This window comes from Ceratotherium simum, chromosome 10 (genome assembly GCF_057802395.1).
Source record: "Ceratotherium simum simum isolate JZ-2026a chromosome 10, ASM5780239v1, whole genome shotgun sequence".
NCBI lineage: Eukaryota > Metazoa > Chordata > Mammalia > Perissodactyla > Rhinocerotidae > Ceratotherium > Ceratotherium simum.
Window position 1 is genome coordinate 81,713,270 of NC_141909.1, and position 27,911 is coordinate 81,741,180.

Below are 27,911 nucleotides of genomic sequence, written 5' to 3' on the forward strand. Positions count from 1 at the left end.
GTAAGTCTTACTTTTCATGTCTGGTAGTAAAAGGCCATGGAAAAGTGCCACTGAAAAGAGTACATGCTTTTCTATTTTTCTTAAGTAGAACAAGACAGATTGCTTTTCTCCTCTAAAGCCTTCTCTTCTAATCAATATATCTGCTTAAACAGAAGTTATGTAGAAATATTCTTGTTAATTTATAAAAATGTTATATAATTATGAAGGATTTAATATCCTAGAGCTGAACTTCTGAAACTTCTTGGTCTCAGGCTCCCTTTACACTCTTAAAAATTATTGAAGACCCCAAAGAGCTTTTGTTTATGTGTGTTATAGCTATTAATATTTACCATATTAAAAATTCAAACTGAGAACTTTAAAAAATAATTTATTAGTTCATTTAAAAATAGCAATACCAAACCATTATATATTAACAAATAACATTTTAATTAAAAAATAGCTATATTTTTGATAACAAAAAAAAGCTTAGTGAGAAGAGTGGCGTTGTTTTACATTTTTGCAAATCTCTCTAATGTCAGGCGTAATAGAAGACAGCCAGATTCTCATATCTGCCTCTGCATTTGATCGGTTGCAGTATTACACATCATGTAGCCTTGGAGATACTCCACTGTGTACTTGTGTGGCAATAAGAATGGAAAAGGCAAATACTGTCTTAGTATTATTATGAAAATAGTTTTGCCCTTACAGACAACCTGACAGGGTCGTAGGAACCTCTAGAGATCCCTGGACCACACTTTGAGAGCTGCTCCTCTAGAGTAGTGCACTTTTTATGTACTAGTTATCAGTCAAGTGTTAAGTTAGTTTTATTGAATAGCAGTTTATTTCCACTATAACTTTAAATAGTCCTTTTTATTATTTGCTAAATATCAAGAAGTAAGCAATATGTTCCTATGTTTGCCTGTGGGAATCCATGATATAATGATCAAAAGCTGGGGAAAAAATACATACTATATATATGTGGGGTGTGTGTGTGTGTGTGTGTGTGTTAGATGCTGAGTTGCCATTATAGGACAAGCATACAAGTAAGTTAGATATAAGGACTGGGGCAAAAATACAGGTAAAAACCAATTAAAGAGAAAAAAAGAAAGCTATTTTGCTTAATCCCAACCGTTAATTATAGTTTCTTACCTTTTCATTTGTTTTAAAAAATTGACTTTTTTAAACCATTTTTGCACCACTGACATGTTGTTATAGAAAATACGTAGAACAAGGTTATTTACCTGTGAGTATACATAAAGATGTTTTCTCTAGAAATGCTCAGGCAGAGCATTACCTTGCATTTGCGTAAATCAGAGAAATGATGACTAACAACACTATCAGTGTCAAAGAGATAATTATAGGTAAATTTTAAAATTCTGTTGCCTGCCTCATCTGACAGAAATTGTTTTGATTTGTATCCAAGTTCAACTCTCTGCATTATTTATTTGACTGAAAGTAGATCCCATTCCAGCAGTTTTTGAAAAGGTGAAAAACTTGCTGGCAGTACTGGAAACAACTACTCCAAATCTGAACAGCTGTCTAGACAAACTAGACAGCTGCTCCTGTCAGCTGTGGACTGCCACAAGCAGATAACTTTTGAATTTGAAAGTTAACCCTTTTTCACTTCGTTATTTTAACAGTTTTGTGTCTGTGGCCTGTTATTTTCATTTAAGCAGTTTATAAACAATTTTAATTTTGTTATTTGTTACAAAAATGGCAGTAGCTCATCTTTTTATGTCATTCAGTTTTCAATTTATTTTCAGTTATGTGAGTTCATTTCCTAATTTAAAGCAGTTTCCCACTGGATATCACTGTTTCTATAAATTTGCATCAATAAACATAAATAGACATAAATTGCATGAAATCAAGACTTGAAATCTGTTGATCATATCTGAATTTAGGAATATATTAGGTTGCATTCTGCCCCTCAGAAGTTTACGAACTTCTCAATTTTTCTTTCTCTCATTTGATGTTGGAAAAATCACTCTCCTTAGTTTTCCCTTCTACCTTTTTAACAAATTCTTTCTGATCTTGTTTACGGTCTCTTCTTTCTCTGCTTTTGCATAAAATACTGGTGTTGCTATCTTAGTTCTCAACTTTGCTTACTGTATACACTTTCCTGGGGCTATCTCTTCTACACGTAGGCCCTCAAGCACCACTTCTACACACTGATGACTCCTAAATCTATATTCAGCACAGGCTTCTCCAGAGTTCCAGAGTCTTATAATCCAAGCACTTACTGGATGTTTTAATTTGGATGGCCCACAGACATCTCCGATTCAACATGGTCCAATAGAATTTATCATCTTACTTCCTTGCTTCTCTTTATTCCATGTCTTACTTCAGCAATCACCTCCCTGGGTGTTCTGCTAAACTTTGGTTTTCCTAATCCCTTTGCTTCTTTCCCTATTCAGGTCATCAATTCAGTTTTTAATTTGTGTAATATAATTCAGATATGGTAGAACGCTTTGTAATGCTGACATTGGAAGAAGGGCGAAAATCTGTATTATATAAAAATTAATCATTGATTTATCATGAGTTTTATGTGATTCATATTTCAGAGAACATAAATTAAGTTTGAACAGTACAGGCAGGCTCTGCAGTTTCTTATTTTATTTTATCACATAGTCAATATTTGCTGTTTCTTTGAAGGTATTCTTTCTTTTCATTCTTCACTTTCTAGACTAGGTACAAGCAACCATTTGGCTCTACGATAGAAAAGAAGCCCTCTCTTGTCCTAGATTGTGCTGTATCCATTGATAGAATGTTTCCCTGGATATTATGTTTGACTGTTGATTAGATTAAAGGCACAATGGCAGAAATTGTTACAGTTTTCAGATAAGGAACTTAAGAATGAGCTTTGTTCAAAAGTTCATGAATTAGACAGTGTGGATATATGAATTTGTATATTGTACTTTTAATTTACTATATAAAACTTAAAATATAGTAGAATATATTTTGAAAAACATTTGTGTTGTTCTAGACCAGGGGTTGGCAAACTTTCTGTAAAGGCCAGGCGTTGAGTATTAAGCTTTGCAGGTCATAGGTGCTCTGAGACTACTATTCAGCTCTGCCATTCTAGTACAGAAGCAGCTGTAGATGATACCTCAACAAACAAGTGTGGCAGTGTTCCAGTAAAACTTTATTGACAGTCATTAAAATGTGAATTTTGTATAATTTTTGCATGTCTTGAAATATTATTGTTTGATTTTGTTTTTCCCAACCACATAAAAACGTAAAAGCCATTCTTACCTCACAGGCCATACAAAAACAGGCAGGAAGCCAGATTTGGCCTGTGGGCCGTGGTTTGCCAACTCCTGTTCTAGACCAAAGAGGATAACTTATTTTAAGCATGTCAGTAGATAAATTAACTTTGTAACTTTTACTGAGTTTTTAATATTTTAAATTTCTTAGAACCTTAAGAAGTTCAGGGATTAAAGATTAATGGAATCAGTTAGTGAATAAGGATTTGTTGAGTGTCTGTTCACTGTGTCCCAGCACTGTCCCAGTGAATATTTAAGAGAAACCTTCTAACTTCAAGTAATTTATAAATGATTGTAGAGTCGGTGAACATAACCTGAAACAAATAGAGAATAAGTGTTTAATATGGTGTGCCATTCAGAAAGCAGAAAGATTGGTGTAGGAAAAGAAGGTCTAGAGAAGTCAAATACTTGTACAAAGTGAAAAATGGTCAGTAAATGTGGTGGTGGATTAAGATAAATAATTACCTATGATTTCTTTACTAAATATATTTTTCTTATTTTAATTATGTCAGGTCACAGAAATGAACCATCTTTAAAATCTGAGAATATTAATAACACTGTAAAATTAGGGAGCAATATTTTGGGAGCATTTCCTTCATACATAACACTGTATACCAGGTGTTTCACATCAGTATTGCATCATTGAAATAAAAGCTGGATGAGCTTGAAAGTGGATTTAAATAAAAGTTTTATTTAAAAAATTTTAGTATTTATTAATAATGATGTAGGATAAAATGAGAATCAAACAAATTGTAGGCCATCTCAGAGTTAATGAAAGAGTGCTTATGTATTGGTTGAATGAATGAGTGTCTGGGGATTGACAGGTATATTGGTTTTCTAAGTGTGCAACTGTTTACTTCCACTAAAGTAGCATCTATATACTCTTGATTGAACTTGTCTGCTAACTTTAGCAAGAAGCTGTAGCTAGGCATAGTTAACATAATACAGATGACTGTCGTTGTTGCTGTTTTTAGAAGAAGCAGTACGTCTGACTGGCTGGCATCTGTTTCTCTCTTTGTCATAACATGCTGGAGACAGTTCAATTTTCAAATTGTAGGTAGCCCTCAGTGAAAAATTAATTGATATGTTTAAAATCACGTCCTATAATGTAAAGTGGACTGAGGGACAATTTTCAAATTTAGTTTAATTCAGCAATTAATTTTCTAGAAATAACCAGCTACAGTGAATTTTTCTCTTACCTCATTCGGCATGATAGACACGTGACCCTTACAAAAGAAGAATTTATTTTTATGGATTAGTAATTCTTTCTAACAGGTACATCGAAAAATCAGAGAAGATTCAGATATGGCACAAGATTCTCTGCAGTGCCTTGCCCAGTTAGCTTCTCTTCATGGACCCATCTTCCCTGATGAAGGATCACAAGTTGATTATCTAGCACACTTCATTGAGGGATTACTGAATACTATCAATGGGTAGGTATACTTGCCCTTTATAACTGAAAAAGGAACTTTCAGTTTTTTCTTTAACAGTGGAGGAAAAAAAAAAACTAGTGCTTTTTTTCCTTTTTATATTTTGAAGTATAGTTATATGGGTAATTTGAAATTAATACACAGACATGCCTTTTAAAAATGAATAGGTGATAATATTTGCATGCATGCAAATATTGTGACTTTTCTTCTGCTACCACTTAATAATGCTCATTACTTGATTTGTAGAATTGAAATAGAAGATTCTGAAGCTGTGGGAATCTCCAGCATTATCAGCAACCTGATAACTGTGTTCCCTCGAAATGTTTTAACTGCCATTCCAAATGAACTTTTCTCCTCCTTTGTTAACTGCCTCACACACCTCACTTGTTCTTTTGGGCGAAGTGCTGCACTAGAAGAAGTGGTGAGTGACTATTCTAAAATAAATTGCGTCCATTTTTCAAAGGAAATTTGCTATGCCTTTGGTACATTTCTCATGATAAGTAATTATTTTAAGTGAGTGCTAGCTATTGTTAAAATTGCATTTTTGTTTATATGTGCAGGTTATTTGGCAATCTGTGTGGGGGATCATGACCTTTAAAATATTGTGGATTAAAATAACTTTAGTAGAGTAAATTTATTGATCTCAAGATTTTAACTTTGACATAATTTAGTACTTGAATGTGGGAAATGGAATGAAATATTTATATTAAGAATTATGTTGAAAGCCCATATTAACAATAAAAACTTTAAGTTTAAAGGATGCTGCTAACTTTGTGGTATGATTGTGATTATGTATAATTTTATATATTTTCTGAGAATTTAAAAATTTTGGACTTATCTGGAAATTAAATACATATAATTTGGTTCTAGTTGTAACCATGCTTACTTTGATTAGACTGTGCTCTTTAATTATTTTTGGTACCATGGTTTAATAGTATATCTTGGTAGAATTTAATTTACATTAAAATTAAGACCAATAACAGTACTAAAGATTTTTTTGTACAAATTTTCAAATGCATATTTTCCTAATTTTATATTTAGTTTAGAAACATGTACTAAAACTCCTTGACACCACAGCTGCGTTTGTAACAGTTACTATGAATAACTACATTAATCGTGGGAAATAATTGATTTTTTCCTACAAAGTGGTTATTAAATTGTTGAAACTAAATTTTCTTTTTATGAATCAAAATGTGGATCTTTTTCAAAGATTGCAAGGGCAAAAGGATGTTTGTAGATATCTGTTAGAATTTCATGTTAAATCCTAACTGAGTTGTTTTATTGGGTGTCTGGCAGCATGTGTGTGAGTTTTGCGTATCCCTTCAGAGGTGTTCAGAGGATAAAGAACTTGGGAATGATTGTGTTTATGTAGCTGGGTACTTGAGTGGTTTGATGAGGAAAGGGACCAGGTCAGGCAGATATTTATGTGTTGGAAAAAATATAGGTAGTAGAGGAATAGAAGTTTAAAGGTATAATATGTGAGATATGAATTTCTCAGGGGGAAATTATGTACTAAGCATGGAGATACAGGGAAATTTTAAGCATTTAAGCTTTACTCAGACCCCTTTCAAATTATCGCAGATTCTGAATCAATAAGGTTTCATTTAACATGGTTTTGTTGTACTTTATTTTCCTCCTTGGTTTGTTGTGTTTTCTCTTCTAAACTAGGTAGATTAAATGGCATGTTGATCATATATTTAGAAACACAGATACCTTTTAGTTTCTGTTTCTGGGTTAAGGATGTTCCTAAACATTATATATAAAAACTGCTGAAAGATATATAACATTCTTGGTTTGCAGATTTTAAGTTTAAAATTTATGTATTTTAACCAGGAGACTGACAACTTTGAAAACAATTTTTCTCTCAAGTTTTGACATATACAGAAAGCCTAGATCCACTTTCAGAAAAGTAGATGTGTGTTGTGCTTGCTTGACAAGAAGGCATGCTCTGGTTATGTCATACCTAATAGGTTTCATTTAAGAAAAGTGTTATTTCTTTCAATTGATGTGTTTATGATATTTAAAAAATGTTTTTAGAAATAATTTTCCCTTACCTATTGAAAAAGGCAGAGGGAAAAGGTTTGTCTAAAGCTTTGCATCACTCATAGTAGCCAGATGGGTGAGGTTTGGTGAAGTTGAGGGTAAGGGGAGGCCCCTCCATGGTGAGTTGCCAGACTAAACGAATCCTCCTAAATGTCATCTCAACGTCATATAGTTTTCATTATATCTTGTGTGTGCTGGGGGACCGGGGCCTGGGGAATGTGCAACTAATACCAATGTACGTGAACAAATCTAGCCAAACCAGAGTGGAACTTTTGGGACACGGGCCACATTGTCTTGTTTCCTTGTGCACCCAGTGATTGTAGTACTAGTACATAATACATAGTTGTTGACCTGAGATAGAAAATATATGTATAAAGAAATGATCTTTTAAGTAAAAATTTAAAAATTGAGGCATATAGCAAAAACTGCTTTGGTGGTCAGCGTGGTACAGAAAGATCTTGAACTTTGGTGGGAGATAGTACAGTCATGAGCGAAGTAATCATAAACTACAGGACCTGGGGCAAATTGCTTAACCTTTTTTGAGCATGTTTCTTTGTTGATATAGTTAGGATAATTTCTTCTGATGTTTTATAGGGTGGATTAACTATATGAAAGTGCCTGAATTGTGTGCACAATAAAAGGCAGAATAATTATGATAAAAACGAACCTTTATAATAGCATTTATTGAGAGCCTGTATTGTGTGTACTGTCTTACCAAGTAATACTAGTTCTTGACTTTTGTTGTTTTGTGTAAACCAATAATTTTAATATTAGTTTTCTTTATAATTTTAATTTTGTGAAATGTTTTCTGTTTTTCTTTAATATTGAAGGAGTTTCTTTTCCCAATAGGAAAACAGGTTCATCATATACATTTTTGTTTTATTGTGATAATATTTTTTTCAGGACTATATTTATTTAGGAATACATATAGATTGTTTCTTTTTTTAGAAATTCATGTCTCTGATGGTGATTATGTTGCTGTAGCAAGAATAAAAAAAGAGCATCTTCATGAGAAGAGACATTCTTGATACTAATGTGTGTTCATGAAGTATGTCCTTGATTGGTGGCTTTAGCCTGTGTGTGAAGAGACTGTTATTCATGCCTACCCCTCAACTTGCAGTGAACTGAAAGTCTGTGCTCAGAAAGAGCAATTCCAGTCTTCAGCCAAGTTGTTCATTTGGCTGTTAAAATTTCTTGGTATTATTTGAGGCTTCCTGAAGCCAAGAATTTTTTCATTGTATCCAGAAATCAAATTATTGTCTATTGCTGGACTGAAGAGGTGAGAATGATTGTAGAGATGAAATTATTGCCTTAAAAATTAAAATCCTAAAAAATAATTGTTCATATTATTATGTCAACTATTTTATAAAATGTTTACAATACTAGTACATGCATTTGAATTGATTGAGTGAAATTTAAAGAGAGTATGACTTGAATTCTATACTCTAGTTTGTTTCTTGGTTTCTTTTGTCAGTAGAAAATTTTAAGTTCAGCCCCCAGTACGTTCATCAGACAGAAGCCATGTAACATGTTGAGTTAACTCAACAGAGCAGCCATCACGATGCTTAAACATTGAAGTGTATGTGTGTTTGGATGTGCATGTAAGGGAGAGGGTGGTAGGTAAATTTTCTAAAGGGAGAACTTTATGTTTAATTTTGGTACATTTGTAGTCTGATCTCATGCCCAGCAGGACAAGGTAATGAAGAAAAAGATAATTGATAAAGTTGTGAGAAAGTCCCTTATAGAGTGTAATGCAGTTGGGTGAGTGAGTATATTTAAAGTTTAGCATTCTTAATTCAAAATCTAGTTTCTCTAGCTCAGTAGACAGTTACTTTGTGGAGAGGAGATGTGGTGAAAAGGAATACATTGAAGCCAAATTACAGAGTGAGAAAGGGTAAGCAGAAATTTAGGGACACTTTAGTGATAAGAAGGAAAGCAATAACTTACTTTGTGGAATGGTGATGTCAGTAAAATGCAAATGTACCAAATGTCTACCTTGACTCTTAACTCATACAAGGATGGGATTATTTGAGAAGCCATGCCAGCCTCCTCACCCAACAGTTCTGACGGCTAGGAAAGAATATATTGATGATACTGTAGAGAGCAAGATAGCTGTCCAGCCTCATTATGTGCATTCATTTCCGAAAAGAATTAAATGAGATTCATGAGTGTTTTTTAACCTTTGCACATTTAAATATACTTCTTTTTAATACTAACAGTAGCTTTAGCTCTATGAGGATATGTGGAAGAAAATTGGTTGTTATTACACCTTGAGTATAGATTCTTATTCAAAGAAATCTTTAAAAAATAATTTCTATGTTTTATTTAAATCTTATTGGATCATAATTTTACCATGCAACGTTTCCTGAGTTTTATATGAGTCAGCTCTGATTTTTCAATCTGCCGCGCCAGTCCTAGTGCAGAACCAGTGTTTAAGTTTTACAAAATTCTTGCACTTGAGATAGAATATAGTACATTTAGAATAAAGCTCACCTACTGTCATAACTATTGTTCCATATGGCATCCTTTGTATTGTCTAGAATACTAGCATTAGAAACATAACCAGGTCTAATGGTCTAGGGGTTCGAAAATGAACGCTAGAGTGAAGTAGAAAAAGGGAATTATCCTTCTACATCATGTGAGCCAGGTGAGTCCCTGAAATGGCAACCCCCTAGGAGTATTGCTGGATTAATTCAATTCCATAAATATTTATTGAATACCTGCCATATGCCAGGCTCAGTGTTTAATGCATATACATTCCTTAGCATTAACAATTTGGAAATTAATTTACATTTCCAAAAGGAAGAAAGTATGTTAATCCAGGAGGGTGACATTTAAAAACTGTTTCTGAAAATTACAGCTCAGACTCTTGAGTGTTTTTGTAGAATAGATTTTTTTTTTAAGTGATCTGTCCCTAGGCTGCTTCTAACAGCTGCAATACTTGTCCACCAAGTCAGTTTCTTTTGGGGAATTTCAGAAGCCAGGAGTGCTGTCAGCTGCATAGGTACTCTGAAGTTAAATTAATTCTGTGCTGTAAGAACTGGCTAGAAAAAAATAATAATAAGAGAGTGAATTAATTTTTTTGCATTTGGCTTTCAAAGACTTCTAAATTCTTTTTTAAATGAGAGCTCATGACGTTTTAGTTGTGACATTGTGATTTTTCTCTATATTCCTATATTTGCCTTAAATGAGACTACACTAGAAAAAGAATCTAAATACTTATAGCAGATGAATAACAGCATAAACTAATATAATTCAGTCTTTAATCTTTCGGATCTCCTTTCTTGTTTAATGTTTTACACTGTGCAATACATATATCTTGATTGGACTTGGGGGTTGTAAATTTTAAACTTGTGAAATACTTCATTCATATAAAGTAAAATTTTATATGTATATAAAAGTTATAAAGAATAATAAAAAACTGTGTACCAACCATCCATATTAAGAAATAGTATATTATATTAATAGAACCTCTTTTTCCTTACCTTTACCTGGAGTTTTTTTCCCCCTTCTCTTATTGCAAGCACGTTTTTCGTTGCTAAGTTATTTCTGCCAAAAGATATTTTCATCACGTTTGCAAATGAACACTGCTAGTGAACTTCCTGGCCAGTGTTCTTGGCACTTTTTTCCTAGCCTCTACAATCTCTGATTGTTTAATTTGTTTTCATTCCCAAATCCTTGTCAAGAGTAATGTAGTAGCAGCAGCCTCAGGCTGGAAATATGGAACACAAAGTTAAACAAGGTTAAGGAACTTCTTAAAGGTTACTTCTTGGGTATAAAATTTTCTGTGTGAGAACCCATCTTATTACATTTTTTATGTCTATGAATCGTATGCTTTTCTTAACTATCTTATGTAATTTATGATTACATATGAAGAAAATACTAATGATCAAAGAAAGAGCTTTCTGATTTCATGGAAAAGATTTGGATTTGTCATGTTTATTATTTGCTGTTTGTAGGAGAAATCTATTGTAGTGGGATGGATTATAGTAACCATAGTACTTTCATAGGTATGAGTAGATTTGGAGTTGTTTGCAGCATAACAGTCAAATTTAGAACTACTCTAGCATAAGGTTTATCTTTTATATAGGATTTATCTTGTATACTTTTATAATATCTGATATAACGTATACACCCCCACACTTTATTTTTTAGAGCAGTTTTAGATTCACAGCAAAACTGAGTGAAAATACAGAGTTCCCATATATGCCCCCTACCAACACACGTAGCTTCCCCCACTATCAACATCCCCCACCAGCGTGGTATATTTGTTACAATTGATGAACCAGCATCGACACGTTCTTATCACCCAAAGTCCGTAGTTTGCATTAGGGTTCATTTTGGTGTTATATGTTCTATGGGTTTTGACAAATGTATAATGATGTGTACCCACTGTTATAGTATCATATAGAATAATTTCACTGCCCTAAAAATCCCCTGGGCTCCACCTATTCATCCTCCTTCTCCCCAACCCTTAGCAAACACTGATCTTTTTACTGTCTCTGTAGTTTTGCCTTTTCCAGATGTCATATAGCTAGAATCACACAATAAAGTTAGATTTTAATCTCTGAAATTCAGTTCAGTGTCAAAAAGGGGAGCAGGTTCACATACTGAAAATTTTCTTTCCAAAGCTTCATTTGGCAGCATTTTCGTAAATAAAATTAACCATTTTTGTATATTCACATAATTACCCAACATAAAAGCAGATTTTTTCTGTGGCTGAAGAGCTGCAGATTCCCTCCTCCATACACTTCCAAGTTAATTATGGGCGTTGAAATGTAAGTGCTGATATCGTATTTTGATTACCTTCTCCACCCTCCATTCCCAAATGGAGTAAAGTGGGGTCAAGTAGTCTCATAAGCTCTAAGCCCCTCTCCAAAGCCTTTCTGGCAGCAGGCCTGACAATACCCAGGGCATGAGCACATAGAATCTAGCTGGGACTCCTTCGTCATCTCTGTGCACGTGCTCTGGCTTGGCTGCTGGGTGTTGGCCAGAGTGTTCGTGGAGCAGGGCCAAGGTATTATGAAAAAGCACTTGGTTAGGTTTCAGTTCTCTGTGATTAGACTGAAAGATTTAGTCGCCAATTGTCATCAACCAAATTTCTAACGCTTTGCCTAATGAGTTACTTGTATTGGTGTCCAAGAGGAACCAGAAGGCTCTTCAGGAGTTTTTAGTTCTTATTTTAAATCGCCATCCAATGAATAGGGGCTCTTACAGTTAGCCTGTGATGTTTTGTCTAATATCAGGGCTTTATAGGCGGGATTGTTGAATGCTCTTTCAATAATAAAAAAACTTACAACGCTTTTACGTTTTATTTGTACTTTTCTGTATATGAATAATTAAACTATGATAGCATGTATTATATATGTACTAAAGAACAACAAATATAGTTCTTAGAAAATGTCCTGCTTCTTCCTTTTGAGACACTGGAGGTCAGAAGATGCTATTCCATAAGTTCCTCTTAAGATATGTTACCAGACTGTTTATTTTGGCAAGATAAACTGTTAAGACTTAACAAATGATGTCTGCAAAGCACATGCTTTGTTAAGTATATAAACAGGCCACAGATGTTTCTATGGGAAGAAAGTATCTTATTCATCTCCGTATTCCAGTGCTTAACTCTTAGTGTTCAATAAGTTTTTGTTGAAGGAATAAAACCACCTTCTCCTGTTGCTAATAACAAATTGAGCACTGTGCTTGCCCATTTTAGCACTGTGTTTGATCATTTTATATAGATGATTTTATTATATAATATTTGATACACACAAAAAATAAAACATGGATGTCATTCTAACACATAATAAAGTGACCATGAGTGAACCCACGACCAAGCTCAAGAACATTACCAGTACCTCAGGTGTGATGTTGCTAGTGTACTCATCCCAGGTACACTCCCTAGCTGCTCACCTCTTCCACCCTGCAAGAATGGTGACCACTGTTCTGAATTTTATCATTTTCTGGCTTTAAAAATTTTGATCATTTATACGTATAAGATAATGTTGTGTGAAAATTATGCCACAATTTGTTTTTCCATTTTGCTGTAAATGAATTTTTTGAGTTTCCCTTTTTTTGCCCTTAACAGTGTTACAGTAAACATTCTTTTACATGTTTCCTAGCACACATTTGTGCGAGATTTTCAAAGGTCTAAACCTCGGAATGGAATTTTTGGATCATAGAATATGTAAATGTTCAGTTTTAAAAGATAGTTTCAAATTGTTTGCTGAAGTGATTGGATCAGTTGCGTGTTCACCAGTAGTATGAGTTCTCATTGATCCATGTCTTCACCATCACACTTTTCGCTGAACTCGCAAGTATAAAATATGGTCTTAATTTGCTTTCCCAAGTACTAATAACATTTAAGCATCTTTTCATACATATAAATATATAATTCCCATGATTATTCTTATGATATGCTTGTTCAGTCCATTGCCCATTTTCCTATCAGGTTGTTTCTCTTTTTCTTACTTATTTGTAGAAATTCTTTATATATTTTTCACACTGATTTTTTGTCAGTTATTTGTGTCGCAGATCTATTCTTCCAGTTTTGTGGCTCCCTTTTTCACTTTATGGTAATTTTTTTTTATTGTGAAATTTTTGTTGTACATTATTATTTATCATTCACCATATAAGTGCATCCCTCCACCCCTGTGCCCACCCCCCTAGCCCCTGGTAACCACCAAACAGTTTTTTTTTTTTTTTTTTTTTTTTGTGAGGAGATCAGCCCTGTGCTAACATCTGCCAATCCTCCTCTTTTTTTGCTGAGGAAGACTGGCCCTGGGCTAAAATCCGTGCCTATCTTCCTCCACTTTATATGGGACGCCGCCACAGCATGGCTTGACAAGCAGTGCGTCAGTGCGCGCCCAGGATCCGAACCAGCGAACCCCGGGCTGCCGCAGCAGAGCACGTGCACTTAACCGCTTGCGCCACCGGGCCAGCCCCCCACCAAACAGTTCTATATGTGCGTGTGTTGGTTTATCTTCCACATATGAGTGAAGTCATGCCCAGTTTGTCTTTCTCTTTCTGGCTTATTTCACTTAACATAATACCCTCCAGGTCCATCCATGTTGTTACAAATGGGACGATTTTGTCTTTTTTTATGGCTGAGTAGTATTCCATGGTATATATATACCACATCTTCTTTATCCATTCATCTGTCAAGGGACACTTGGGTTGCTTCCATGTCTTGGCTGTGAATAATGGCTTCCATGTCTTGGCTATGGTGAATAATGCTGTGATGAACATAGAGGTGCATAAGCCTCTTTGGATTGTTGATTTCAGGTTCGTTGGGTAGATACTCAGTAGTGGGATAGCTGGATCATAAGGTATTTCTATTTTTAATTTTTTGAGGAATCTCCATACTGTTTTCCATAGAGGCTGCACCAGTTTGCATTCCCACCAGCAGTGAATGGATTAGGGTTCCCGTTTCTCCACAGCCTCTACAGCATTTGTTGATTTTTGTCTTGGTGATTATAGCCATTCTAACGGGTGTAAGGTGATATCTTAGTGTGGTTTTTATTTGCATTTCCCTGATGACTAATTCATCATCTTTTCATGTGCCTATTGGCCATCTGCATATCTTCTTTGGAGAAGTGTCTGTTCATTTCCTCTGCCCATTTTTTGATTGTTTTTTTTTTTTTGTTATTCAGTTGTGTGAGTTCTTTATATATTACGGAGATTAATCCCTTGTCGGATATACGGTTTGCAAATATTTTTTCCCAGCTGGTGGGTTCCCTATTCATTTTGATCCTGGTTTTATTTGCTTTGTGGAAGCTCTTTAATCTGAGGAAGTCCCATTTGTTTATTTTTTCTTTTGTTTCCCTTGTCTGAGTAGACATGGAATTCAAGAAGATCCCTTTATTGGTGATGGCGCATAGTGTACTACCTGTATTTTTCTCCAAGAGTTTTATAGTTTCAGGTCTCACCTTCAGGTCTTTGATCCATTTTGAGTTAATTTTTGTACGGCGAAAGAAGGTGGTCTACTTTCATTCTTTTGCAAGTGGCTGTCCAGTTTACCCAGCACCATTTATTGAAGAGACTTTCCCTTCTCCATGGTATGTCCTTAGCTCCTTTGTCAAAGATTAGCTGCCCATAGATATGAGGTTTTATTTCTGGACTTTCAATTCTGTTCCATTGATCTGTGTGTCTGTTTTTGTACCAGTACCATGCTGTTTTAAGTACTATCGCTTTGTAGTATGTTTTGAAGTCAGTGATTGTGATGCCTCCAGCCTTGTTCTTGTTTTTCAGGATTGCTTTAGCTATATGGGGTCTTTTCTTGCCCCATATGAATGCTAGTATTCTTTGTTCTATTTCTGTGAAGAATGTCCTTGGCATTCTGATTGGGATTGCATTGAATCTGTAGATTGCTTTAGCTAGTATGGACATTTTAACTATGTTTATTCTTCCAATCCAAGTGCATGGAATATTTTTCCATTTCTTTATGTCATCATTGATTTCGCTCAGTAATGTCTTATAGTTTTCATTGTATAGGTCTTTTGCTTCCTTGGTTAAATTTACTCCTAGATATTTTATTCTTTTTGTTGCAGTTGTAAATGGGATTGTCTTCTTGAGTTCTCTTTCTGTTATTTCGTTGTTGGTATATAAAAATGCAACTGATTTCTGTAAGTTGATTTCGTACCCTGCCACTTGGTTGTAGTTGTTGATTATTTCTAATAGTTTTCCAATGGATTCTTTAGGGTTTTCTATATATAAGATCATGTCATCTGCAAACAGCGAGAGTTTCACTTCTTCCTTGCCTATTTGGATTCCTTTTATTCCTTTTTCTTGCCTAATTGCTCTGGCCAGAACCTCCAGTACTGTGTTGAATAAGAGTGGTAAGAGTGGGCACCCATGTCTTGTCCCTGTTTTCAGAGGGATGGCTTTCAGTTTTTCCCCATTGAGTATGATGTTGGCTGTGGGTTTGTCATATATGACCTTTATTATGTTAAGGTACTTTCCTTCTGTACCCATTTTGTTGAGAGTTTTTATCATAAATGGATGTTGGATCTTGTCAAAAGCCTTCTCTGCATCTATTGAGATGATCATATGGTTTTTATTCCTCGTTTGGTTAATGTGGTGTATCACACTGATTGATTTGCAGATGTTGAATCATCTCTGTGTCCCTGGTATAAATCCCACTTAATCATGGTGTATAATCTTTTTAATGTATTGCTGTATTCGGTTTGACAATATTTTGTTGAGGATTTTTGCATCTATGTTCATCATGGATATTGGTCTGTAGTTTTCCTTCTTAGTATTGTCTTTGCCTGGCTTTGGTATCAGCGTGATGTTGGCCTTGTAAAATGTGTTGGGAAGTGTTCCATCTTCCTCTATTTTTTGGAATAGTTTGAGAAGGATAGGTATTAAGTCTTCTTTGAATGTTTGGTAAAATTCTCCAGAGAAGCCATCTGGTCCTGCACTTCTTATAATCCTTATGTTGGATTTCCTAATTGAGTCAGATATTTCTCGGAGAGTTTCTTCATTTCTTTTTAGTCCTAGTTCTCTTTCCTCCTCCATCTGGAGCATTTCTGCATTGCTGTCCTCATTATTGCCAGTTCTTTCCTCCATATTGTCAGCTCTGATGCTTAAGGCTTCCAGATTTGTCTTTATCTCGTCTATTGTGTTTTCATCTCTAAGATTTCTGATTGGTTTGTTTTTACAGTTTCCATCTCTTTTGTGAAGAAACTCCTGATTTCATTGAATTTTCTGTCTGTGTTTTCTTATATTTCATTAAGCTTTTTTATGATGGCTATTTTGAATTCTCTGTCATTAAGGTTATACATTTCTGTGCTTTCCAGGTTGACTTCTGAGTGCTTGTCGTTTTCCTTTTGGTCTGGAGATTTAATATATTTTTGCATGGTGTCTGTCGGTGTTGGCTTACTTTTCCTCATAGTGAAAATATATCGTCACAGTTTCCTCTTGTTGCTGCTGGGTGGGGGTCAAGGGCTGTGTATTCTGCTCTGCCTCAATCTGCAGGCACTCTCGTCAGACCCTGGTTGATCTGAGGCGTGGCTGAGTGGAGGCTGCTGGGCGGGGAAGTGTGGGAACAGCTGGAGCTGGAGCATAGGAACAGCTGAGACTGGAGCACAGCTAGACCGAGGCAGCTGGGGCTCAGGTGCAGGTGGGTTGAAGCAGCTGCAGCTGAAGTGCCACTGGGCCAAAGAAGCTGGAACTGGAGTGCGCTGGGCCAAAGAAGGAAGAGCTGGAGCACTGCTGGGCCAAAAAAGCTGGAACTGGTGTGCGCTGGGCCAAGGAAGCTGGAACTGGAGCACGCTGAACCAAAGAAAGAAGAGCTGGAGTGCCACTGGGCCAAAGAAGCTGGAACTGGAGTGCGCTGGGAGGGAGGAGGAGGAGTTGGGGTGCCGCTGGGCCAAAGAAGCTGGAACTGGAGTGCTGTGGGCCAAAGAAGCTGGAACTGGAGTGCGCTGAACCGAAGAAGGAAGAGCTGGAGTGCCACTGGGCCAAAGAAGCTGGAACTGGAGTGTTGTGGGCGGAAGTTGCTGGCGCCAAGTCAGCTGGAGCCTGTGCACAGGCCAAGCTGAAGCAGCTGGAGCCAGGGGTTAGGGCAGTGGTCAAGCCGAAGGAGCTGGTAGCGGGGCTCCGTCCAGCCGAAGGAGCTGGGGCCGTGTCAAGGGGAAGCCGGGGAAGCTGAGGCCGTGGCATGGTCCAGCCAGAGCAGCTGGGGCTGTGGCATGGTGGGGCCTGAGCTGCCGCTGCCTTGGTGCAGGGGCACGGGCTCCCCTTGTTGCTGGTCTGGCCCGGGCACTTGGGGGCCGCTGCCTGTGGGGTGGGGCCTGGGCGCCTGGGGGCCACTGCCTCTGGGGAGAGGGCTGAGCTGAAGCACCGGTAGGTGGGCTGGGTGGGGGAGGGGCGCTTATTTCGCCTCCGGGATCTCAGAGGTTTCTCACCTTGCTGTCTCTCTGCTCTCCTGAGCGGCTAGCTTGTTGAAACTACCCTGGCAACAGTTCTGCTCCCTCCCTAGGGAGATCTTCTCCGGCTGTGAGGGGTATTGGAGTGCGCTGGTTTTCACGTGCTGAGCCACGCCTCCCCCTCCTCTAAGAGCGGCGTGGTCTCAGTCTCAGGGTCGCAGTCCTCTGGGAGGGAAAGGAGCTCCTGTTACCTCCTTCCACTTCCTCTGGGGATTCCAGCACCTCAGTCCTCCGTATAAGGCTGCCTGGGTGCATCAGACGTGCCCTGTGTTGTGTGAATAGCTTCTGTTGGAATATGAATGTCGTTTTTGTTGTGTCTTAGAGGGGGAGAGTTCAATGGCGGAAGCTCACTCCGCCATGATGCTGACGTCCCACTCTAAATTGCTTTTATAAAAGATTTTTTTAATGTTAAAATTACCGTTGCATTTCTGAGTTGAACCCAACGTAATGATTTGTTTCTTGTCAGAGTTATACCAGCTTTGCAGTCACTCGCCAACTCATTCTCTTTTTCTCTTCTCTGGATCAGTTTGTGTAAGATTGGTTGTTTTTGTTTTATGTTTTGTTTTGTTTTTTGCTAGTTCAGTAGATGTCACCTGTATATCTACTGAGCCTAGTATTTTCTTCTGGAGAAAAGTGTAGACTAACTAAAAATTTTAAATTGTTGTCTATGGGAGTATTCAGGTTTTTTTTAACTGATCCAAATACCCAGTTACGTTTTTTTCTAGAAATGTGTCCGTTTCTTGTAAGTTACGTTTTTAGTTTTACTTTTTTCTTCTCATTTATAATTTCAATTTTGTTACTAATATAATTTCAGAATACAGTTTTAATGTTGTGAAAATGGTATATGCTCATTGGTAAAAGTAATTCAAACAGTGCATAAAGTTAAAATTCTCCAAAAATCCCCTCTTGGCATTTCTTTACTCACACATAGAGCTAAATACCTTTTTCCTCCTAATTATGGACATTTAACGCTTACTGTTTTAAAAATTTTTTTGAAAAAGCAAAAATTTAGAGGTAAATCAAATCACTTGTAGTTTCACTGCTGAAACTTGTTTTTATTAACGTTTAGATGTATTTTTTCCAGATTTTATGGTATAACAGTCTTAAAAACAAAACCATTACTTTTTATTTATATTATTATGAGTATTTTCTTATGTCATTAATTGGTGTTAGAAATCATAGTTTTTAATGTAAAAGATTAGGAGAATGGTTCAGTAAATTTATTTGCACTGTTTTTAGTAAGGCTGCAGCAAACATTCTTCTATATGTCACCATGTGACTCTCCCATTAAGTAGACATTCTTAAGTCAGTTTCATTTTCAGTTAACCCTTCAAATGGCATCTTGTCTACATAAGGCCAGTCTTCACAGCTGCTCTTCTGTGAAACAGGCAGACTTTGGAAGAATGAGGATGACATAGAGAGAAAGAAGAAATTTTAGTAACCTAGCAGTTGAAACTATATTAGAGATTATTTTATTTTTTCATAACCCTCTCACTTTGTTTCATACAAGATTTCTTATTAAAAGAACATTTAAAATGAAATCATCTTTTAAAACTTGCAAAAGACAATCAGAATTAAATAAGAGTAGAAAATCAAGATTAGAAAAGAAGAACAATCTTGATACACAGGCTATAAGCTTATCTATATATAGTAAGTTTGACTTTTTAGATCTGAATTTGAAGGTCTTGGAATGGAATGGGACATACAGTTCCTTAGGAGGATCTTATGCAAAAAGGAAGCGTACCTGCTCTCAGAAGAACTTTTCCTAATATTAAGTAAAAACAAAAATAGAAAAAAAAAAATCTCTTGCAAAGTTTCATATAGGAGATAGTGAATGATATGGAATACTCAATCTCATGACAACGAATAATGTTCGAACAGATTGTATTTGGCTATTTCTTACAACATTCTTTAACTTGCAGTATACCACCAGGGTCTGGTTATTGAGTTTCTTTTTTGAACAGTTGTAGCTATTTTAAACATTGATTTTTCATGACTTTATTTTTCCTTAGAGACCTTAGAACAAAAAGGACATTTACTATCTTGCAATTGGTGGTCTGATTTCTCTTGTATCTTGAAACATTTTGCTGTTTCATGATCTTAGGAAGTATTTCACCATTACTCATCAATTCCCACCTATAATTAAAAAAAAGGTTAAAATAATAAGAGACTAGAGGAATGATGGAATCACCTACAAGGATGACATAATAGTGAAATGAATCAATACAAATGAAATAAATAGCTAGTATTCGTTATTTTTCAGTTTTCTAATTGCATTTCCTAAAGTGTGGCATAATCTTTCAAGAAGCTATAAAAGAAGTCTGGAGACTTCTTCTAAGTCTTTTTTTTTTTTTTTAACATTTAATTGGATACAGTTTGGAATTCAGAATTTTTCATTTTCTGCCCATAGGAACAAAAAGAAGGAAATTGCCAGAATAAGACATTTCACAGTGATAAAATGACTCAGAAGATGAATGTAAAGACACAGCAGCACTCTAGGCTCTAATAATGATGGTAAAATTGATAGTATAAGTGAAATCTGGGACTGAGTTTTAGCTGATGGTGTTCTAGATAAATTTTCTCAAACTCAGCAATTCATGAGCAAACAATATATTTCGAAGGACAAAAAGAAAATATGGCATTCCCATTCAGTCGGTCATTCCACAGGAAGAACTTCACCCAGTGTTTTGTGACAAGAGTTTGGATCATCACATTTTGCTAAAAGATGATGATAGTATTGCTTCATCTTTTTTGATGTTCATGCAACAAAGTTTACTTAATATGGTTTTAATTGTATTAATGCTGAAAGCAGTATGTACAAACATGGTTGGAAGGAAATAAATGATGTAGAAATGAAAAAAAACAATCCATCATTTTCATTGATTATAAATCTAAATATGTTATTGCATTTCTAGAGCCAGGAATATGTCTGTCCTTCAACAAAATTATGAGCTATTAAAGTTTTCAAAAGTGTACCGCATTTTGATGATACATGGGCAAGAAGCACCAGCATTAATAGTAAATTAGAACCTATTAGAGGTAGATTTTATAAGTACAGATGATCCTCATTATTCACAGATTCCATATTTGCAAATTCTCCTCCTTTCTCAATTCGTTTGTAATCCCAAAATCAGCACTCAAGGCACTTTCATGATCATTCCCAGACGTGCATGCAAAGAGTAACGAAAGATATGAATCACCTGGCATTCTTGTTCCCAGCTGAGGTCAAATTAGGCAAATGTTCTGCCTTCTTGTTTCAGCCCTCATACTGTAAACAAGTGTCCTTCTCATGGTCTCCAGTGCTACATTTTTCAAGTTTTTGTGTGAAATGGGGTATTCCAAATTTTTGTGACAAAATACTGAAGTTCTTCCTGTGCAGTGACTGAGTGGATTATTTCGCTGTTCAAAATGGCCCCCCAGTGTTGTGCTGAAGTGCTTTCTGGTGTTCCTAAGTGGAAGAAGGCTGTGATGTGCCTTATGGAGAAAATATGTGTGTTGGATAAGCTTCGTTCATGTGAGTTGTAGTGTTGTTGGCTATGAGTTCATTATTAATTAATCAACAATATGTATTATTAAATAAGGTGTTTAGAAACAGAAACACACGTAAAACAAGGTTATGTATGGATCAGTTCACCTATACATGGTGAAAAATGTAGTGACCAGAGAAGGAACCTAACCCTGTATTCGCTGGTTCAGTGTTCCTGGTAACCTTATAGATCATAAATACCACAAATTTCAAGAATTGACTGTATACAAGATGAATATGTTCCAGTTAGTTGCATTCAAAGAATGTTGCCCATTTTTGACATATATACTTTCAAGGCCAGGAAAATATGGAATAAAAATTTGGGTTTGCTGTGTTTAAATTCTTATTAAAATTATCTAACGAAGTTCTTTTCACTTTCCCTCCATTCTTTTGTAAATTTTTCACAAAACGAGTTAAAAATATAAAAAAATTTGAAAAGATCCATTTGATCCAGAAAATGACTATTTTTCTTTGTATTCTGTGGGTTAATAAAAGCTGAAGGCATAAAACACAATTCACTGGAAGTAGTTCACTTAGGTGCTTAGATGTTATTATCTGGTGGTAGTATTCTGGTGGTCTGCCTTAATCTGGAATACTTGAAATAGATCTTCCATTACTTTTATTTTTTGAGTCATTGACAAATTGAGCTAGAATAACAGTTTGAGATGGTGCTTTCTGATGAAGGTTCCAGAGTTCTGTATTTGTAGGATGAGGCCTGTCTGCTTGCTTTAGAAACCGGAAAAGCAAGTTATAGATTAGACCTATAAACCTTTAGTATTCCTGGGTTCACCACCTATTAATAGAAAGTCAGAAATTGTGGATTGTGCCAAAACCTTTTTTAAGAGTGAATACATAGTTAAAAGACTCTACTGCTTTGTTTGTAACAAATTACTTATGAGAGATGCTGTTGTTAAAAACTGACCCTGAAATATATGTTTATCTCTTATGACCTTTAGTGTATTTTCTGAATTTTTTTGTTTGCTTCTCACTCTTCCCCATTGGACTGAGGCTCAAAAGCTTCGATGGTACGTTATTTAGGTTTTTGCACTAAGCATAGTACTTGACACTAAGTATTCCCAGTTTCACTGAATAGTGACCTAGGGAATTTGTGAATGTAGAAACTGACACACAGATTAAATTGTGTATCCAGATTACTAATTAATGGCAGGGGCCGGCCCCGTGGCTTAGCGGTTAAGTGCACGCGCTCCGCTGCTGGCGTCCAGGGTTCGGATCCCGGGCGCGCACCACTTCTCCGGCTATGCTGGGGCCACGTCCTGCATACAGCAACTGGAAGGATGTGCAGCTATGACATACAACTATCTACTGGGGCTTTGGGGGGAAAAAATAAATAAATAAAATCTTTAAAAAAAAAACTAATTAATGGCAAAATTAGGATATGGAATCTTATTAGAGTGTCACAGAATTAAGTGATATGTTAACACTTTGAGATCCAAAGAGGTATCCTTAATCACTAGGGATAGAATCTTTCTCCTCAATATGGCAGAACACTAGACTTGGAAGTTATTTTAGGACACAGCTTGTACATGGTGAAAAACTTAATAGCAAGCCTGCAGGATTGTTAGTTTCCTTATAGTTTGTATTGCTTGCTGTCTGTTCAGCTTTCCCACTCTCATCTTCACACACTTTGGTTTCCATGAGTCCATGTGCTCGTGGTATTCCTTCTGCCTCAGCACCCTCTCAGGCTCCTGTGTAGGCCCTATCCTTGCTTTTCTTTTTTAGTATAAAATGGTAAGGAGCATCCATGAAGTTCTTCCCATGTATTCTTAAATATGCTGAGTAAGACAGTCTATTTTTATCATTCTTCAGTTTTTCTAAAATCATTTAAAATTGTGTAGTAAGTACACATTTCATCTTTTTGTTCTAACAGTTCTCTTCTTGACTACAGAAAAATGTTAATATTGTTTTTATTTGAAAAAGACATATTCCAGAAAGCACTGAACAGCTGGTCTTCTAAAAACATAAACATTAATTCCTGTTGTCCTAAGAATTATTTAGATTAAGTTAGAAAGATTTTAGAAAATTGAATAAAAAGCCTACACATTTTTACTGTAATGTTTGAATAGTTACTTTTAAAACAAACTCGGTTAGCTAGATTATTGAATAATATTTGAGAACCTTTGTTAAAAGAAAAACTTATAAAACTATTTATATGTATAGCAATGTGAATCTTGTTATAATGCCCATCTTATTTCTCTGGCCATCTGTTTTATGAATGTTCTTTTCTCTTAGCTTGATAAAGATGACATGGTATACATGGAAGCATATGACAAATTGCTGGAGTCCTGGCTAACTTTGGTCCAAGATGACAAACATTTCCATAGAGGCTTTTTTACCCAACATGCAGTTCAAGTTTTCAATTCCTATATTCAGTGCCACCTAGCTGCTCCAGATGGCACAAGGAATTTGGTAAGTTTTAAGCCAGGTTGTAATTAAAAATCTATTTCATCATAGGCTCTGTTTCATCTATTTTATCTTATTATGCATTGTATAATACTAGAAATTTAGGATGAGCTCCTTCAGAAGATTTGCTGAGAACATTAGCTGGAGAGCAAAAGTGGTCCCTTTTGTCTGAATGAGTTCATGTTTTATGAGATGTTGCTTATAGTTACCTCCTTTCTCTTCAGTTGTCACTTACCCACCTGTGTCTTCCTAGTTGTCAAGTGATGTGAATGACTTCTTGTATCCAAAGGACCACGCATCTTAAGATGTCAGATCTTTTCAGGGATAGAAGTTAAATTCTCTGGTGTGGGAGGTGGGTTGTGGGTATGCAGTTAGCTGTGTTTACCTATATGTGCCATGGGGTAATGCCCTCTTCTTCTTTCTCTTCTGTATTTCCCCCCGCTTTTTGGTAACTGCTAAGGCTCTGAGCATAGTTAGATAGATGTCCCTAGACAGGTGCACTCAAACGTTGTCTCCATCTAGTTCTTTTCATGTATAGTGCCGAAATTATTTTACAGTGCAATAGAAATGCATGATTATTTGAACATAGGAGTGCAGTTCCTCATTTTTATTTCTTTCATCAATAATAGACTGCCAATGGTGTGGCCTCTCGTGAGGAAGAAGAAATAAGTGAACTTCAAGAAGATGATCGAGACCAGTTTTCAGATCAACTAGCCAGTGTAGGAATGCTAGGAAGAATTGCTGCAGAACACTGTATACCTCTTCTGACAAGGTACACACAGTCCAAAGAAACCCCATGGAGCAAATATTCTTTATTCTCAATTCCCTGGAGAGCACTTAAAGTGTTTAAAGACTTTAAACACCCCCACCCCGTATCCCAGCACACTGGAACAAATGGACAGAAACATACTCATGATTGCATTCCTTGGCTTGTACATTTGGAGCCCAGGCACTACAGCATAGATGGCAGAGAGATTATGGAAAACATGGTATGAGAAATGATTTGACCCATATCAATAAAACCTTGGAATAACCAGTTTTCAAATGCCTGTTGTAAACCTTGATTGTTTGTAAAGCAGTGTTTTAATTCTATGTCATAAAGAATAAATCACAATTCCTATAGTGCTGTGAGAACAGTTGTGTATATAATAAATATTTTTGTATATGTGTTTTTGCGCTAACATCTTAATTTATGTTGTCTAATAAATGGAAATATAAGATGTTCTAGGTCTTTGCTTGTTGAACTTTATGAAGCTATTGGTTTTTTTCCTCTTTTAGTTTATTAGAAGAAAGAGTAACAAGGCTCCATGGTCAGTTACAACGACATCAGCAGCAATTACTTGCTTCACCTGGTTCAAGCGCTATTGACAACAAAACGCTTGATGATCTGTATGAAGATATTCACTGGCTTATTTTAGTTACAGGTTGGTTTGGTGTTTCTTTTTAAAACGTAATTGCCAACTGAGCAGTTTAAGCCTTAAAAGAGGCTTCATATATTAAAAACAATAGTCCATACATAGTACTGGATGAAATTTGGATGTAGCTAACCATATGTCACAGAACTTATTATTATTGTTGTCATTATCATTATCCCCATCATATAAATGAAGAAGCTGAGACTTAGAGAGTTATAAGAAATTAGTACTTGGTCACACTGCTATTAATTTTTGGAGCCAGAATGCAAATCTAGGCAGTCTGACTTTTAGGGTCTTCTTCTGTAACCATACTATCAGTGTTTCTGTATTTTAAATAATCAGGAAAAAAAATCTTAATTTTTGGAAAGGCGTTCCCAAATATTGACTTTTGATATAGATAATAGTAGAATTCTTATTAACTTTATAGAATATATTACTGAAAATTATTAAAAGGTAGTAGATTAAAAAGCCTACATGTCAGTATGAATTATAAAATTGGTGAATAAAACATTTGTCCTTTGTCCTTTCCTGTAGTTTTGAGAGTTTATTATCTGAGAAATAGAAAGTTTCTTCTCATCAAACTTGAAATTAACATATTAACATTTATAATTTACTGTTACATCAATTTATATGATGTATATAAATCAAATAAAACTGAAAAAATTTATAGTGCAATTTGATAAATGTAGATTTGTTAAGTGTTCATTTTTAATTTTTTTTAAACTGAAGGCTACCTCTTAGCTGATGATACTCAGGGAGAGACTCCGCTAATACCTCCAGGAATAATGGAATATTCCATTAAGCATTCATCTGAAGTTGACATTAATACAACACTTCAAATTTTGGGATCTCCAGGAGAAAAGGCTTCTTCCATCCCAGGGTACAACAGAACAGATTCTGTGATTAGGTAATATGAACTCTATAGCTGTGCTCTTGTAATTTATACTGTTTTATAAATTCTGAGTTGATGGGTAGATGACTGGAGTGATAGGCACGTTGTAAATCTGATACATGAAAGAAAATAAAACTTGGAGAAGCCTTGAAATAAACAAGGATGGCAAGTACTCAGTATATTTAAGCAGTGCCACTCGGGTGAGAATTGACAGCTATATCCAGTACTAAGGAAAACAAATGTAAAATTATTCTAAATACAATGAGACTTTGAAGGGACATTCAATCTAATGTTCTATGAACATATCCCTTGTCCCTCAGAATGTGGTACTAATGTGGGTACAGGCAACCTAAATGAAAGAAACAAAGAATATGAGATTCTTAGAAAACAAATGAACATTAACTAGTATTTACTGTTCATAAAGCTAAAACTACATTTCAATGGCTTTCTTAAGGAAAACTATGATTCTTATATTAGAAAATGAAAATATTTATCCTGAATGTGTGGGACTTGAGAGCCCTGTCAGGTGAAGTTATAAGACAGTAGTGTGCCCCAAATGATATAATTCACTTTGATCTTCCTAATAGTAATGGCAAAATTTTCATTAATTCTTAATGGCGAAACTAAGGAGGGATAAATTTGGACTAAATATCCTCCTAAATGTGGATTTGAAAATAGTATTTTAAATTTCAGAATCTTTAGCTTTAAATTTAGATAGCAGGCGGAGATATCAGTAATGAAATAACATTGGTTTTTGTCAGTTGCAAAATCAACAATGAAACAGAGTGCTGTCCACCTCATTCTTTTTATTTTAGTGCAAAAATACATGGATATCATTTAAACTTGTGCAGTAGAAAATATGATTTAAAAAAAACTGAACTGTTAAGCTAATATCAAGGAAATGTTTGGGAATTTATTTCCTTTATTGTTGCATTCTTTTGGTTGAAATAAAGTATCAATGCTCTATTGAAAAAAATTTATCTTTTCCTTTTGGGATTACTATAGGCATTAGATTAAGTGTCTGTGGAAATCATTGCTTTTGCTTTGGTTTGATTCATGATGAATGTTAATTTCAAAGGCAGTTCATTTCAGGGTGCTGTCATATTATATTCTTTGTCATATTTCTTGCCTGGGCAGTACCATCAGGAATGCTTTCCTTGTATTTTCAGTGCTTTTTCAATTTTTGCTAGTCCCAGGCATCAGTGTGGGAGCAAAACATTCAGGTATCTGAGAGCACAGACTATGGAGGGTTGAGGTGAGGGTTGGAACAACAACAACAAAATCACCATTTTTTTTTTAGTCCAAAGAATTAATGTGAAATTGAATGGTATATAGGAGAAATAGTCCTTGTTTGACTTAAAAAATAGTTTATATTTCTTAAAGAAATTGTCATTTGACAAATAATTATTGAGGACCTCCTATGTCCCAGGCACTATTCTAGGCATTTGGGAAACCTCAGTGAACAAAACAGACAAAAATCGCTCCCCTTTTCAAGCTCCTTGAAGGGGAGCAATAATAAATAAGTAAATTAAATAGTAAATTAGAAGACCATAAGTGTGTGGGTAAGAAACTGGGCAGGGTGAGGGGGTCAGGATTGCAGAAATTGTTTGTAATTTTAAATAGTACGACCAGTGTAGGCTTTATTTAGAAGGTGACTTGAGGTTGCCACCATGAAGGCCTGCGGGAAGAGCATTCCAAGTAAAGGCCCTACAGTGTGCCTGGCATGTTCAAGGAACAGCAAGAACTGCCGTTGTGGGTTGAGCAGAGTGAGGTGGAATTGTGTAGGAGATGGACTAAGAGGGGAAAATAGAGAGAAATCATCTAGTCTTTAGGCCTTTGGAATATCTTTGGCTTTTGCTTTGAGTGAAGTGAGGTGCTGTTGTAGCATTTTGAGCAGAAGAGTAACTTGTGTGTTAAAAAGGTTACTCTGCTGCATTGAAAGTAAACCAGCAGGGGCAAAGATGGAAGTAGGAAGATCACTTAAGAGGCTAATTGCTGTAATCCTGGAGAAAGATGA

The 27,911-nt window shown here is 35.7% G+C and overlaps 1 protein-coding gene across 4 annotated transcripts in view; it reads left to right on the forward strand.

Moving 5' to 3' along the window:
- XPO4 (exportin 4) overlaps positions 1-27,911 on the forward strand; it is a 132,856-nt gene that overhangs the window by 78,977 nt on the left and 25,968 nt on the right. For all 4 annotated transcript variants that reach the window (XR_015553506.1, XR_015553507.1, XR_015553508.1 and 1 more), the window contains exons 8-13: positions 4,518-4,675; positions 4,919-5,093; positions 23,417-23,593; positions 24,217-24,359; positions 24,866-25,011; positions 25,732-25,909. Coding sequence is in view for 1 of the 4 variants with exons in the window: in XM_004435249.2 (XP_004435306.1) it covers positions 4,518-4,675; positions 4,919-5,093; positions 23,417-23,593; positions 24,217-24,359; positions 24,866-25,011; positions 25,732-25,909 (977 nt within the window). In the remaining 3 variants the exon portion in view is untranslated. The remainder of the gene's footprint in view (positions 1-4,517; positions 4,676-4,918; positions 5,094-23,416; positions 23,594-24,216; positions 24,360-24,865; positions 25,012-25,731; positions 25,910-27,911) is intronic.